The sequence below is a fragment of the Babylonia areolata genome, chromosome 2 (assembly GCF_041734735.1).
Source record: "Babylonia areolata isolate BAREFJ2019XMU chromosome 2, ASM4173473v1, whole genome shotgun sequence".
Classification (NCBI taxonomy): Eukaryota; Metazoa; Mollusca; class Gastropoda; order Neogastropoda; family Buccinidae; genus Babylonia; species Babylonia areolata.
In genome coordinates this window covers 40,918,350-40,934,268 of record NC_134877.1, presented here as the reverse complement: position 1 = coordinate 40,934,268, position 15,919 = coordinate 40,918,350, and the positions used below count along the sequence as shown (strand labels likewise).

Genomic DNA, 15,919 nt, shown 5'->3' with positions numbered 1-15,919 from the left:
TCCAAGCCCAGAACTTGTGTTTGAGGTTTGTTTTGCTTTTTAGCCACCTGTCCTCAAACCTGGCTGAAATATGCAAAATCTTCAGTTTTGAGAATCAGTGGGAACTCTGAGAAAAAACAAAAACAGCTAACAGTGTTCTTGGGAGGGGATTGGCAGTCTGAGCATTAATGGAGATAACAAAAGCAAAGGGGAAAAAAGAAGAAATACCTGTACAGTAACCCACATCTCTTCACACCTTTTGATATCTTTACTGTCATTGCTTGTCCTCAGCATTCTCCTGTTGTTTTAAAAACATCACTGATACTTTCATCATGTATAGGTCTGTGGGGTGCAGTGCACTCACACTGGAAGTGAACAGATTTTTTTTGGTAGCAACGTGTGAATGGTATGAGACCCACACATCACAACCACCTTGGTACAGCCAATGGGTTGCCGTTTACCTTGACCATGCATACAATTTTGTATACCTTGTCATGTTTCGTTGGTTGGAAAAAAACCACCTGTTTTGCACAGCAGAAATATTCAGTATCCCTGAATAGTTATGAGTCACAAGAGACCCAGAGGCAAATAAGTCTTCCTACATGTGTGAAAAAAAAGGGAACAATATATTGGTGCAGAAAGTTGCAGAAAAGGGTCATTTTCAACCCACAAACCAAGTATGGGATAAATTTTTAGTAGACTTTCTGAAGATCAACGTTCTTTACCTTGAACATGCTTCCACATCATAAATGGGATGAATAGAAAGGTCTTGTTTAAAACTTACGTAAAATTGCTCCAACATGTGTTCTTTGATGGAATAAAAAAAAAAAAAAATGCACACTGGTATTTGGTAAATGAATGTTAATAATCCATTACAGCTTTTTGGTATGTGAATACTAATAATCATTACTGTTTTTAAAATATTTACAAACTGCCTGCCACTAAGACTACAAACAGACCAAACTGGTTTCCACGGAGGTTTTAAAATGTGAAACTTTATTTGAACATTTCCAAACAAGCCATGTGTTAAATGGCCTTAATCATAAAAAAGAAAAGGATCACAGTGAATTGACATGTATACTGTACATAAAAGTGAAATGAAAGAACATTTTACAGGACCAGCCATGGTACTATTGACACCACAAAACAAATCCAAGCAAAGTAGACAGGTGAGGATGGACAGGGGCAGCGGGTTGTGTAGTTATTTCCACCCTGAATTTATGGTCTTAAACTCTGAACATAAACAACCTTCACCACCCTGAACAATGTTATTCATGTGGGGCAAAACAGCAGTCAACACAACAGCTATCATTCATTCAGTTGTCTAAAATGTTTCTCTACAGAATTTTTGCCAAGGGGTCTTTAATTATGTTGACTCAGTAGTGTAAATGTTTTCCAACAGAACTTTGCAAGAGAAGAAACTGTTGCCAAGAGCTCTTTTGTGTGTGCAAAGAGAATGTCCACCACTTTTACAAGATTTCAGTGCTGGTAACTGAGGGCATTCAACATCAGCTGATGAAAGGAAAAAAGCTTTTTTTTCTTTTCCATGTTTGTCACTTCAGATTTTCTTAATTACATCTGATTCCTAAAATTTTACACAAAGTGGACAATCAAAACCAAGAAACTGAACATCTGTGTACACATAAAATATACACATGTATGCCAACACAGAAACAAATGTTTTTTTTCCAATAATGACTTTTTAAAAAAAGAAAAAAAGTAAAATGAAACTGCTGTCAAAGTAAAATAAAACTGCTGTCTAGCACAAATGAAAATTGAAATGGTCTGAAAACCAAAAACAAAGAAATTCACTTGTACTGCAAATGGAATCGAAGTGAGGACGAGCAAATGCACATCAAGCACCTCACTTTATGATTTTAAAAGATGCATGCCAAAGCTAGTGATGACAAAAACAAAAAAAGTCATGGCAAAGTTTTAACAAAAACACAAACATACCTAACATTTTAATTCATGCCATTATACACTAAGACAAGTACATACAGATATCACAAAAAGGCAGTGTTCATAACTTCATATGATGTCAAAAAAACAAAACAAAAAAACATTAAAAACACACAGATAGAAAACAGGTAATTCTGTTTGAGGAAAAGGTGTTTGCAGTGTCACTGAACTAATCACAAACAGTCCAATCAGACAAATGTTCTGAATCAGCAGTCCTGCGTTCAGTTCTATTGCTGCTATATAAAAAGTCCAAGAAAACAAGCAAAAAAGCAAACAACTAAAGTCACACATTCTGTGGACATCAATTTCCACTCCTTTGTTCCCAGTCATGTTATCTAAGGTACATGCACCTTGCTGGAGTAAAAATCCACAGCTGATTTTTTATTTTTATTTCTTTTTGTCCAAGATTTCCATCAAAAAGATAAGAAAAAGAGCAAAAAGATCAAGAATAAGAAGTTGGAAAAGGTACGGCTGAAGTTGTAAGATCAAAAGCAAATTCAAATATACCACATCAAGTGTTTTTATACATATACATGACGTGCTCGACATACAATGCTGGGAATTTCCAACTCTATGGAATGGTAGTAATTTGAGGAAAGAAAAATGTCCATAATCACTTCTGCGGCAGATTCAAAGCTGTATACCCTTACAGACACTTCAAGGGTTAATAGGAGCTAGCCATGAGGCCGATTCACTCTGCTCCTCTACTGGGCTCTGGAAAACTGTTCAAAGGAACTGAGAACTGTCCTCACATCTGCAACCTGTGCAGATTCAGCTGAATAGCACTGTCAGACAAAAGAGATAAAAAGCACAGCAGATTCCTTGTTACAGCTGTACACAGTGCAGAGGGAAAAAGCTTAAAGTGTGGGGGGAGGGGTTGTAATGAAAAAGAGAGGTACACTGTACCTACACAATACTGACGACATAATTTGCACAATTACATCACAGAGATAATTTTTGTTTGGATGGTAGTCCAATGTATCCAAACAACAGTGAGCCCGCCCACTGCAAACAATGTGTCCACTCAATCCATAGGCAAACATAGTCCATACTCATACTTGTCTTGCCCACGCTTGACAAGTTCAGATTCTCTCCCATGTGTATGCAGGGCTTGCAAAAAATTTACAGAAAATTTACAGGAGTCAAACAATCTTGAAAACCATTTTCCAGCAGAGGAAATAATGTGGTAGAATAAATTATTGTTCAACAGTATCTGTTTAATTATGGACAGAAAAAAATTAATGACTGAACTTTAACAGGATAAGGAGGGGGCAAATGATGGGGGTAAAAGAAATGATAAAAGACAATATGCCGTCTTCAAAACTACAATTTGTTTAACCCCTTGCTGGCCAAATATTCTTACAATTTTGTCATTCCTGTGTGCCGAGCAAAAACTCAGGGTTTCCACCCAAGTGCAAAAAAATGTGCACTGCTTCCTCTAATAAAATGTATCTCCTTAAAAGTTTGCATGATGACTGCTCATACATTGTATTAAGCAGATGATAAATTTGTTATAATTCCATCATATAACTGTTGTTACAGTAAATTTCTGGAAACATTTATCTTTGCTAGACAACACCATTTTGACCAACTGTGTGTGCAAGTGACTTCAGAATTTTCTACTGCTTATGAGCCATACAGTGCAGACCGTTGAGTCCAAAGGATGTAAACAATCATCAAACATTCTAGAAGACAGGGAGAAATGAAGCAGGTCATTTCCCTATTATCAGTTTCAACCGTGAAATGCTGGTGAAAACTCGATGCAAGAGATACATCTAAGAGATCCATAACAGTGCAACAAAAAGGACACAAGTCTCACATCCCAAGGCAGGCAACAGGTTAATCTGATCTGAAGACATGTCACCTTTTGTTGTATTTTACCCTCAGAATTGTCATTCATCTGAAACCCAATCAGATTGATAAAGATGTATAGTATTGTAACCCATTCTATGATTTATTACTACACTGTATTGATTCTATAATTATTCTTATATATCTATTTCTTTCTGAAAAAAACAAGTCTTCCTCGTGATTGTCACATCCTGATTTTCTTAACCTATTCTCGGATTTATTACTTCACTGTCTTGATTCTATGTTCTTCTTATACATCAATTTTTTTTTATGACATAAGTCTTTCTTGTGATGGTCACATCCTGATTTTCTGAACTAATTTTCAGACTGCCCATTTAACAAAGTGTGATGGCAAGGCTTTACTTTTTAAGAACAAGAAAAGAAAGTACAACCTCTGTTATAATTATGCTCTGTATCACGTAAGTTGGTGAAGACACTCAAGATGTTGTTTTAAAAAACAAAAAAAAACACACATTAAAATAGTGCTTCATTAAAGCAGAGTTCAGAGCTTTCAACCACTTGGACGAAGCCAGCTTCCCGAGATGTCCGACTGTGAAATCCTATACTGGTTTAATATTGCTGATGCTTTTTTCTGGAGAAAGATTCTCTGTGCTCCATAGGCATTTACAAGGGTAGTAACTGTATCAAAAGTAGTCCTACCATAATTGTTCGAACTTTATGAAATCAGTTGTGGATGCTGAGGAACAGTTTTACACTGCCAAGAAAAAAAAGTAGTTCTGATAAAGAGTCCATGTGAAAGCTACAACTGGTCATTCCTTTACTGGCTTGAATACACAAAACATCTGAACAGAAGTTCAAAAGATCTTAATACTGGCATATTTCCCATTGTGATGAAAACAACTCCAGACTGAAAACAAAGCAAACAATTTGCTAGGTTCATTTATGGCAAAGTGTGCATGTGTGAACATGTGTGTACACTTAATTATTTCCCTTTTCAAGATCTTTCACAAAACTAAACCTTTTCATCTTCGCAAATGTTGGAAGCACAAATCAGTATACACAAGTGGATTATAAACAAAAATGTCACAATCACTCAAATGTCTCCAGCTACAAGATACTGAATCTGAGGATTTTTATTCTACCTTCAATGCACCCAAGCCTGATATCTGTTAAACACTTGAGAAGCCAGCACAAGGTAAGTTGGACATATGTCAGTTGTTATATGTTCATACATTATGGCCAACTGTATAAATGAAGTTTAAGTATAGCATTCTGTTAAAAAAAAAAAAAAAAAAAAGTTCCCCAATTTTGGTCTGAAACGGATTCCTGTCCTGTTTCTTTTCAGAACTAAAGGGGAATGATAAAACAAGTTCAGATCAATTTTTCTCTTCTTTAAAAAAAAAAGTTATCCCCAAAACTGTGTAGGAAGCAAAAAGGTTTTAAAACAAAATGCATGAGATATTCAGTAAAGGAGTTGTTTTAATTTAAAAAGAAATCAACCAAAGTAAATCTGCTTTTAATTTTCTGTCACTCAGTGTGCATGGCAAGTTACCAAAAGAAAAATATACCCTGAGCAAGTTTTACTCCACTGCAAACTCTAAAAATCTATTAACAACAAAGTATCTTGCTCTTTGATCACTGAAATAAAACTGCAACACAATCATATTCACACTTATATTTGATGCAAATTGTACTCATCCATCTATATAATTTTTCACACCATTAAGGGAAATAAAGGGGAAAAAATTATCATAATTCTTAAGCTTAACACTCTTCCCTTCCAAACACAAACAATATGGGTCCCTGAAATATTTTTGAAAACAATCATCATCTTAACTTAATACATGATCTTCAAAAACTCAATCTAACATACAATCAAATTGTTGATTATCACCAGAAAACAATGCTCTAAACAGTGGTGATTGTTAGAAATCTATCTTTACAACTATTTTTGAATTACTTTTCAAATGAAAGCAGCAACCAAGTAGAAGCTTCTCTTGAGCTTTCAAGGTTGCTATCTCCAGTGAACACAAATGTTCTCCCAGACAGTAACATGGCAACTGAACTCACATTCCATTGCTTTTAATATAACCTTGACATAATTATATCACAATGACATCTGAAACTCTCTCACACATGCAACTCTTCAAAACACATAGATCTATATATCAAAAAATCACACAAGCTTGGGGAATATTTTATAAACAAACCTGACATAATTATGAAATTCTTCCCACTCTGTAGTTAACAAATATTCCCACTCTGTAGTTAACAAATATTCAGAACATATGTAGCTCTACACTCCATACAATCAAGATTTTCAACAAGCACTTACAAAAAAAAAACAAAAAACTAAACAACAAACGTATCACAGTCATCAGAAGTCAGACCTGAATATCAATTGTGAAGGATCGACTGCCAATATCCATCTTTTACAAGTGAACTCCTTCCTTGTAGTTTCCTTGCAGCTTTTCTTCCATCAGCTGACCATACACTTTACAGTAACCATCTTTTATGTTACAACATATTTGTTCCCGTCTATTAACAGCTAACATGTAAACTAAAAAAAATCTTAATCTTTTGTGGGGTACACAGATTCACAAGTACTCATCCTCCCATATTCCACACAGCTTTTCCTAATCTCATTGTTTATACCCCAGCTTCACATCTGGGCTAACATGCCACAAACAAACAAACAAAAATCACCACCAAAAATTATACTGACATAACCCTGTTAAAGACCTGAGGAAAAAAAAAATGAGCACAATCACATTTGTACTCAAGCACCTAAATCCATGCTGAGCTACTAACATTGAAACCGGAATAGTTTCGTATATAGTAATCCATCAATACATTTTTTTTAAAGCAAGAAAAAAAAAAGAAGCACAAGCTGCTAAAAAACCTCAAATTTCCATGATTCCAGAAAATACATCAGAACAAAAGCGCCTATATTCTTGAAAATAAGGAAAATGAGGTATCTTAAAAAAAAAACAACAACAAAGGAAGATGTTTTGATTATTAAGGAAGAAAAAAAGAGGGGAAAAAAGTATAGCAAGTGAATGACTGAATATGAGAAATGTTCCAGCACACAATTTCCTGATAAGAACATTTTCATTGAAAAAGAAATAGATCCTGACACACTGAAGGGGATGCAAACTGCAGAACATAATGCAGTGGGGTCCACCTAATATTAATTTCTGGGAAAAAGAGCAATCTGCCGGCCTTAACCAGAACACATGTTGAAAAAAATGAAAAGGGTCAGAACAGTACAGACTACATTTACAACCAATGTTGATGCTGACAATTTTCAAAATCTGTGATTTGCTGTTGTTTGGGAAAACAGAGATCACCATTTATCTTAACTTATAAGATTTGGTGGAGGCATGACTGCAATTGGAGGTGTGTGCATGCAACAAGATCAAACCAAAGTGCAGACATGGTCACAGTGAACACAACTGTGAAGGACGTGCTTGTGATCATAACCAAGTACAAATTCTCCACATTAACGATAGAATGCAGAGTAGGGGGCCATTAAATTGAAAGGGACCAGTATAAAAAGGGAAAACAATCTGTCCACTTTCATGTAGATCTGACTGTTGGTCAGCAAGTATAGGCCTTAATTTGCAGTGTGTGATGCACAAAAACTGTAATTAGGGTTAGACTTTATTTCATTCATGTTAAAAAATTGGTGACACATTTCACATGTCTGGTTGGTCATGGCTGCAGAAAATGCTCGGATAAGCCAGATTTAATCACACTCCTGTTGGCTGGACTCCACTAAATATATTTCCTGAACTTTACTGACACATTTGCAAGTTACAATTTACAAGTTACAATTTGAAATGCAAATTGCTGAACAACCTTCAATCATCAATATTGACAAATAAATGGGTGAAGTTAAATATTCTTTGTTTTGTCACATTTGTTTGTTCTTTTATCAAAAAAGAAAGACAGAAAAAAGGTCATCCTACTTTTCTTTGTGACTTGATTCCAAAGACATCAAGGTTTCCAAAATTTCAGTGAACAATGCAGGTGAAAGTTTACACCTCAAGTCAAGCTGAAACAAAGCTGAGAAACAAATAAATCTCATAGCATGGACCCATGTTCTACATACAAGTGTTGCGACTGTAATTACAGACAGAAACGACATTTGAGATGAAACAAGTCAAGACTTACAAAGAGCAGGAATAAAAGAGAACATGGCAAGAGCACAGGATGTTATGCTGAGTCAGAAGATACACAAAATAGTTGCTCAGCAAAGTCAAACTACATGAATTATGAAAGGTAGAAGATTGTTACCTCTGTACCTTTGCAAAATAAATAAACAATGAAAATAAATAAATAAAAAGAACAGGGGAATGGTGGAATTATACACAACAGGCAGGTGGGAAAGGCCTAGCCAGGTTTTCACAGCAAGTCACAAGACACAACCTAAGAAATATCATGGTGGAACATTTTGCGAGACAAAAAGACATGCAGTGATGGCGGCAAAGGCAGTGTTTGAATCAGTTCAAGTAGACGTCCATGATCATGACGGCACAACTGATGCTGGATGATCTTCCGACTAAGATTACGGAGTGACAGAGGTGATGTTGAATTCTCTTTGTACCTAAAATGAACAGAAATCAACAGTATGGGATGAACTGTCCTGAATTAACAACATTCCACTAAACATCAACAAAGAGCCTTTAAATAATAACAGATTTTCAAGGTATCAAAGTCACAGACAATAATCATTACAAATGTGTATTCAAAACTGCATGAACAACATTGCAACATGGGTACCAGAAACTCAATCTGTTTACAAGTAAACTTCATCTGGACAGACTTACAATCAGTGCATGCACCATCAAGTAATAAGCACAACATGACATTTTGTTTTCACACATTGCAAGTGACAAAACAAACTTACCACAAGAAGAAGTTTTCATCATCAGCCAGGAGTTCCTCTGGAATGCCAGGGCCTTTCCACTTGAGCCAGTCCACCAGGTTCAGCATGTCACAGCCATGGGAAAACAACAGCTTGATGCAAGGAACCTGCAACACATACAAATACCCTTCTAAATGATGCTAATGCTGATTTTATATAATCTACCTGATGGACAATGCACCTCTGGGGACTCCAAAACAATACCAGTTATTCTGTGAGCACACCAAAGCAAGATTTATCATGCATATCCATGCATTTGACAGTTATAATCAATGAACTCTGGGCAAGTTTCATCTTTTAAGTTTCCTTTTTTCTTAACCACCTAGGCAACAGAAAAAAGATACTATTGAAAACCATGCAAAAATAATTTTCAGATGCAGCAGCTTCAATTTTCAAAGTCCATCACACTCTCCAGTAACATGGTCATTATCTTCTTTTTTTTCATATAGGGGAAAGAAATACTTCTGCCAATCGATTTTCATAATTTGAATTATCATTACATAACAAATGCTTGGGTTTTTTTTTTAATGAATACACATGACAACATAAAAATGCAAGTCAACAAGACATGCAACAAAGTCACACATCATACATCAGTACCATATGCTCATAAGCCTCACACTTTTGATCCGCTAACATCAGAAAAAGTAGAGAGAGGGAGAGAAAAAAACCTGATAGCGCAAGTCTTCCTTGTAGAGGCCTGTGGACAGAGAGCTGACCACCACATACAAAGGGGTGCGTCCCCGCCCATCCACCAAGTCCACCTCACTGCCTGCAGCAATCAACAGGCGTAGCATCTCTCGAATCTTCCAGTGGGCCGCAATGTGGATGGGAGCTCGCCCATACAAATCCCGTCTGAAGACAGCAACAGCAAAGCTGAGTATGCAGAGTGAGCCATCCCTTCATTTTATATTTAATCAAAACAAAATAATTTATTACATCCAAGTTCTAAAAACCACATCTGAAATCAGAAACAACTGTGTTGTTTGTAACCTCTCATCTTCAGCGATTATATGAAACAATTATTCCTATATCCCTTATTAAACTTTTTTTAATATATATTTTTTTCTTTTACTATCTGACATAATTAAGTCAATCATCTTCAACATTTCATGTATTTTTTTCATGACACCCTTATCATTTGGCTTAGTTTTACTGATTCTTTCAGCAGATAAAAAAATTTATTCTAATACAGTAAAGTTTTGTGTACTGTGAGGGAAAGATAATATAAAAACTAAAGCTCACTGTAATTCGGATAATAAGTCCAAGTCTCTGCCTTCAAAGACTTCTTTTCCATGTAAAATAATCACCATAAAGACATCTATTGCTTTCGACTAATTAGATTACAGAAAAAAGTGTCCATACACATTCACAGAAGCTCCTGCTGCCAAAAGTCGTTCAACAGCAGCGTAACTGGAATGAACAATGGCATTCTGAACACAAATGTGTAATGCTGTCTGCTCTTCCTTGTCTGGCTTGTCAACCTCAGCACCTGCATAACACAGTACCCACATGTCAATTCTCAGCTTTCAGACTACCTGTATATAATGAAAATACTATCAATACAGCAATCTAACATTCAGTGATTCTCTGCATAAACACCCTGCCTTCCCCTCCAACCCCATTCTACAATGACTTGCCATTCTCTACAGTATTGATTTGTGCATAATTTGTCATTTTTTTTCAAATTCTGCCATTCTAAAATTTTTTGGATAAAATCATAAAATAATGAGGTATAATGCCAGCATCCTGGTGCATGACCAGGTTAGTGAGGCAAGGCAAGTGCATTATTATACTTACTAGTATATGGCAATCAAACTCTAATCAGCTTTCTCAATTTCCTCCTTTTTTGTTGAGGGGAACCGGTAAAAGAGGAAGGAAGGAGGGGGATAACAGTGATGGGGGAATGGAAATCACAAGGAAGACATAGCAGACTAAATCATAGTTTGCAAAACAACCGTATCAAGAGTGTAACTGCTGAAGAAACAGTAATACCCAAATCAGACTTCTTTTTTTTTTTTTTTTTCAAAAGCATCACTGTTGTTGCACTGACCTGCTTTTACAAGCATATCCACCAGAACAGGACGGCCATGGTAGGCAGCTTTGTACAGAGGGGTACACCCGTTGCGATCAGTGCGGTTGACTGCAGCACCATACTGCAGTAACATCTGTGGACAAAAAATGTCACTCACTTAATATTGCTTGCTTTAACTCATTCTACCCCACAACTACATGCCTGCTGCAACTCCCCTGGACCAGCACTGCATGAGACCATTGCAGAAAAAAACAGGGTGGTTCACTACAGTACAATAGCAAAAGTCGATGGAAAATTGTTGTTTTATAAGGTCAAACAAAGCTTCGTTTTCATACTTCCGGAATCAGTTCAGTTTAGAATGCCAACTGTACCAAGCAAGAATGAACGAAATTAGAATTGTGTGATGGTATGAGAATATTTTTTCCTGGTCCACAGAGGAAGTAATCATGGTACAAGTTATCTCATACCTGGAGTAGAATGAGTTAAACTAACCTGGGATTTCAAACACACTTTTCTTGGATTTAACAACACTCACACATGCAGCACAGAGATGTGTACAAATTTATCCACATATGATAATTTGTATATGTCCTAGGTCATCCAATTGTCCTTGCATGTGTTAATCTTCTCTACATCAAATATCAATGTTTATCTGATTCATTCAGTTATTGGAAACATCTTTATGTCAAGTCAAAAATGTGTTTCATTGTTTCATGTAATACACAAGAGGGGAACCCTATCACATATGAGTGAGTGCATATAAATTATATTGCAAATATTTGAAAAAATATACAGACAGATAATGAGGCATACTACAGATAATGATATACTGATACATATGTGTATTGTGGAGGAATTTCTTGCAAACCACGTAACTTATTTCAATGCAGTCTGAGCCAAGACATCCAATGAAGAAATAAATTTTCTACCTAAAATTACGTTTAACTAACATACTTACCGTGACCCACTAGTGCAGACTCCGGCAGGGGTCTGACATTCCTGTCCTGCGCAAACTACTACCCGCCTATGCGGAGAAAACAAAAGTAGCTATGTTATGTTACCTTCCCTGTGTATCCCTGACTAGCGCCCTCTTTTTACAGCAATTCGCCACAACCAGTGCAGCGTGCCGGGAGAACAGAAAGCGGGGAGGAACGGGAGGGTCTTAAATGTGGGCCACGGTAAGTATGTTAGTTAAACGTAATTTTAGGAAGAAAATTTCCTTTTAATTAAACATACTTAACCGTGACCCACTAGTGCAGAATACCATGACAAGATGGAGGGCTCGTCTGTTCTATTGTCAGTGAGTATCAGATGAATTCTGTGTTGGACAGACAGCAGGTCTCCGTAATGAATACAAGTCTCAGTTGATATGAGTATTTTCAGATCTGCATTACCACACAACACTGAGAAGGGGAGACAGAGTAGAGAAAGACAGCAAACATAAACATCATATTTGTCTGCACATATTTATTCATGTGAAAACTCTACATGTGTGTGTGTGTGCATGTGTGTGCATGTATGTGTACAGTGTGTGTGTGTATACAATGTATTTGTGTGTGAGTGAGAGAGAGAGAACTCGAGTCAAGAACACCAAAAGGTAAGCACCTGTTCTACATAACACAAAAGCAGTCCTTTCAGTTTCAAAATTCAATACACTGACTGACTGAACCATAACAAAAATTGAAAAATTATCCATGGACCTACATGACTGATGTCCACATGGTTGAGTGACACAGCAGCCAGCAGAGGAGTTGTGCTGTCCTTGATGCTGGGGATGGCTGGATTGCTCCACGGATAATCTAGGTCCACGCCCTGCGCCACAATCTGATGCACAGTGGTCTTGTCGTTTCCCATCACTGCCAGGTGAAGGTCACGTTCACGCTGTGGCATTCCTAGTGAGACAAGCTCACAGCGGCTAGAACGAGCATTGCCCATCCTGACGCACTTACACACCAGGCTCATTCAAGCGGTTTTAGTGGTTTCAACTTCACAAAACAATGTTTTTTCCTTTTTTGCTTTTCTATCAAATGGATGCGCTGTGTGTTAACACTTGCTGGAAGCTGAATTAGTAACACATCAGTCTTTCTATTCGCAAAACAAAAAGCTAAAGCAAGTTACAATTATTTCTGACTGTATTTTAATGACCTTTAAAAGATAGTAACAGTGACAATTTGATGAGAGTTGATTAATATTTTGCTTGGACTTTTCAGAGTCAATAAAATGTTCAATGGTTTATCATTATTTTTTTTTAAAGTGAAATCACAAGTGATTTTGTGAAGTACTATGCTGTACAGCTAAAATTAGCAATGCACCACAGCATTTTCCAGTCTATGCCTGGTCTCAACGAAAAACCTGTGCTGGCTGTCCAGGCATGACCTGAAATGAAAAATAAAATTGGATTGCTTCAATTTGCTTGAATTATATTATGTAATATATAAAAACAGAAACCATGGGCGGGCGCATGCGCACGCGTACACACACACACACAAATGGACCTGTTCTATTCTATACAAACACATAAATTCCACCTTCCAATATTGTGTGACTGTGTCTAATAATCATGCGTGTAATATAAAAAATGTTGCAAAATCATATGACAAAAAGAACTATACTAATAACAATGAAAATGAAAACATGCAGTTCTCTGCCACATGTGCCAAATACTGAACTAAACAAAACATATTATCTTGTCAAATTTCATAGGAATAACAAAATGTAATGTTGTAATGTCATTGGAATACACTGTGGACACATACCAATATACTGAAACAGGTGTACCATGTGAATAAATGTACATAGACATTAATATAAGTATAATGATATTATACATATTGTGTGTCGGTTTCAGTTTCAGTAGCTCAAGGAGGCGTCACTGCGTTCGGACAAATCCATATACGCTACACCACATCTGCCAAGCAGATGCCTGACCAGCAGCGTAACTCAACGCGCTTAGTCAGGCCTTGAGAAAAAAAAATGTGTCATCTACTGACTTGTAAACTGAAAAGGATTAACATTTCTAAACAAAAAAATTATAACTGAAAAGAAAAAACAATTCAATATTGTCACAAGCAGTGTGATTTGAGAACGTTAAATGTGAAAGGCATTATTCTGCTTCTTTTGGTAAAATAACTAATGCAACCTACATCATTAAGTCGGTCTTGTTAATAAACGGAGACAACCCATCTTTCTCCCTTTCCATGACTACTGAAATTGTGAACAGACGATACAAGACGAGAGACCCGAGAGTCGAACTGAAAGGTACATCCAGGTTGTAACCAAGCTTGGCATTGACTGAACGAAAAAAACGACTGTCAGTGTGCATCACTTGAAATCTCATGTGCGTGAGAAAAATGATACTGAACATACAATGATTAACAACGAGCTTTCTTTTACCAATTTCGAACCTTTCCTTTGCTAGATTACATGCTGGGTACAGCTAACCATCATCATGATGATTATGATGGATCAGCGATACTCACTGTGAACGTGATGCTGATTTCATCAACGTTGGTTACACTTTCAGAATGCTAATTCATTACAGATAAATAATCATTTTTTCGTCGTATGCAGCGAAATATCTGCTTGTTGATCGTACCTCCAATGTGTCACACGGATATACAGGCAATTATGTGGTTGTTTACGTTCCAGATTGCACAACAAACATGGAGTAAATAAACGAAAATGCGTCTGGATAAGAAGCAAAAGATGTTGCCCGGATGAGGGAGCAGTTAGTTTTGATTTCAACTGCAGTTCTGCTGTGCATGGTGAATGTGAGTGCGCGCGCGAGCGCACGCACGCGTGCCGCAGTGTGAGGCGGTCCTGTGTGTAGTTTGTGTTCAGAATGTGATGGCAGCATTTGGCTTGTGTTCAGAATGTGATGGCAGCATTTCGCCTCGAAGTCTTTCTAGTCGTCCTGTCATTTTCCTGAAGAATTTATTTTCAGACAACTACATTAATGTGTGTGTGTGTATGTGTGTGTGTGTGTGTGTGTGTATGTGTTGGTGCTTCGTGTCTGTTTTGTTGTTGTTTTTGTTAAGTACTGCATCCAGCTTATAGCTTGTGCGTGGTTTTTGTTTAATGTCTATACCGAACCAAAGTAAAAGTCGGCTTTGCCTCCCGTGTACTTCTGATCGAAAACATCCCAGAACGCCCCCCTCCTCCCCCATAAAGTCCTCTCTGTTTTTCAGTTTCAGTGTCTTAAAGGGCGTCGCTGCATGCGTTAATTTTTTCGGACAAATTCATAGTCAAAGCAAATCCATGTTAAAGAAAGATACAGGTCCGAAAATAATGGCTGATTAAACTTTTGGTTTTTTTGTGTGTTTTTTTTTTGTTTTGTTTAATGCATTGAAAGCTGTAAGTACAACTCATTTAGAAGATAATTAAAAAGTAAATTTGGAAGAGAATACCAGAAATACATTGAAGAGAGAAATGCAAAAAAGAAAGAAAATAATTATAATAAATAAATGAAATAAAAAGAGCAAAGTAGGATTATGAGAAATAGCGAAAGACTGTAAAACTAAACCAAAATACTTTTGGAAGTATGTATAAATAAAAGATTAAAGTAAAAACAGGAAGTTCTTTAAGAAATGAAAATGATGAAATGGCAATAACAGATCATGATAAAACTGAAACGCTACATAAATGATATTCAAGTGTCTGTACCAGAGAGAATGACTTGTATAATTTACCAATAATAGAGAAAGGTTCAAAGTCAGATAAGTATTTAAGTGACGGTACCAACTCCAGAAATAGTCCAAAATGAAACAAAGTGCTGGACTTATCAAAAGTCCAAGGACCAGACCAGGTGCCAGCAAAGGTGTCAAAAGAATTATATAATGAGATTAGTATGCCACTGATTGAGTGATTTATCAAATTATCAAGGGAGATTACCAAATAACTGGAAGAAGGCTGAGGTTATTGCAATCTGCAAAGATGGATCCCGGATATTACCAGCCAGTAAGTTTAACAAGCGTATCATATAAGGTTTTAGAATCTATAATTCAGGATGACATAGGTAAGCACTTTCAGAACAATAAATTGTACTCTGAATGTCAACATGGTTTTGGAAGAAAAAGATCATGTGTAACACATGCACTTATTAGAAGTAACAGAATATTTTACAGCAATCTTAGATAATGGATACACAATAGATTTAAAATATCTAGATTTTAAGCAGGTATTTGATACAGTTCCTTAGAAAA

At 36.5% G+C, this 15,919-nt stretch overlaps 1 protein-coding gene across 3 annotated transcripts; it reads right to left on the bottom strand.

The window, feature by feature from the left end:
• Positions 1 to 954: 954 nt before the first annotated feature.
• On the bottom strand, positions 955 to 14,433 carry LOC143301379 (palmitoyltransferase ZDHHC13-like). Of its 3 annotated transcripts, none has more exons than XM_076615625.1 (7): positions 14,314 to 14,433; positions 12,423 to 13,094; positions 10,737 to 10,851; positions 10,049 to 10,175; positions 9,355 to 9,538; positions 8,666 to 8,790; positions 955 to 8,362 (listed from the first exon to the last, which is right to left on the bottom strand). In XM_076615625.1, exons 2-7 carry the CDS (start codon positions 12,678 to 12,680, stop codon positions 8,185 to 8,187), a joined length of 987 nt encoding a protein of 328 aa, XP_076471740.1. In that variant the 5' UTR covers positions 12,681 to 13,094; positions 14,314 to 14,433; the 3' UTR covers positions 955 to 8,184. The 3 variants fall into 3 exon arrangements, with proteins under 3 accessions (XP_076471740.1, XP_076471756.1, XP_076471748.1); XM_076615641.1 differs by having other exon boundaries at positions 12,423 to 12,610; positions 14,314 to 14,416; XM_076615633.1 differs by having other exon boundaries at positions 14,198 to 14,331.
• Between the last annotated feature and the right edge of the window lie 1,486 nt (positions 14,434 to 15,919).

What these genes read in the sequence shown, in the direction of transcription:
- LOC143301379 (XM_076615625.1), bottom strand. Translation starts at nt 12,680, where the DNA reads ATGAGCCTGGTGTGTAAGTGCGTCAGGATGGGCAATGCTCGTTCTAGC. An exon ending in ACCATGTGGACATCAGTCAT is followed by an intron (nt 10,852 to 12,422) that starts GTAGGTCCATGG and finishes TTTTGTCCACAG; the next exon opens with ATGTTACTGCAGTATGGTGC. An exon ending in GGATATGCTTGTAAAAGCAG is followed by an intron (nt 10,176 to 10,736) that starts GTCAGTGCAACA and finishes TGTGTTATGCAG; the next exon opens with GTGCTGAGGTTGACAAGCCA.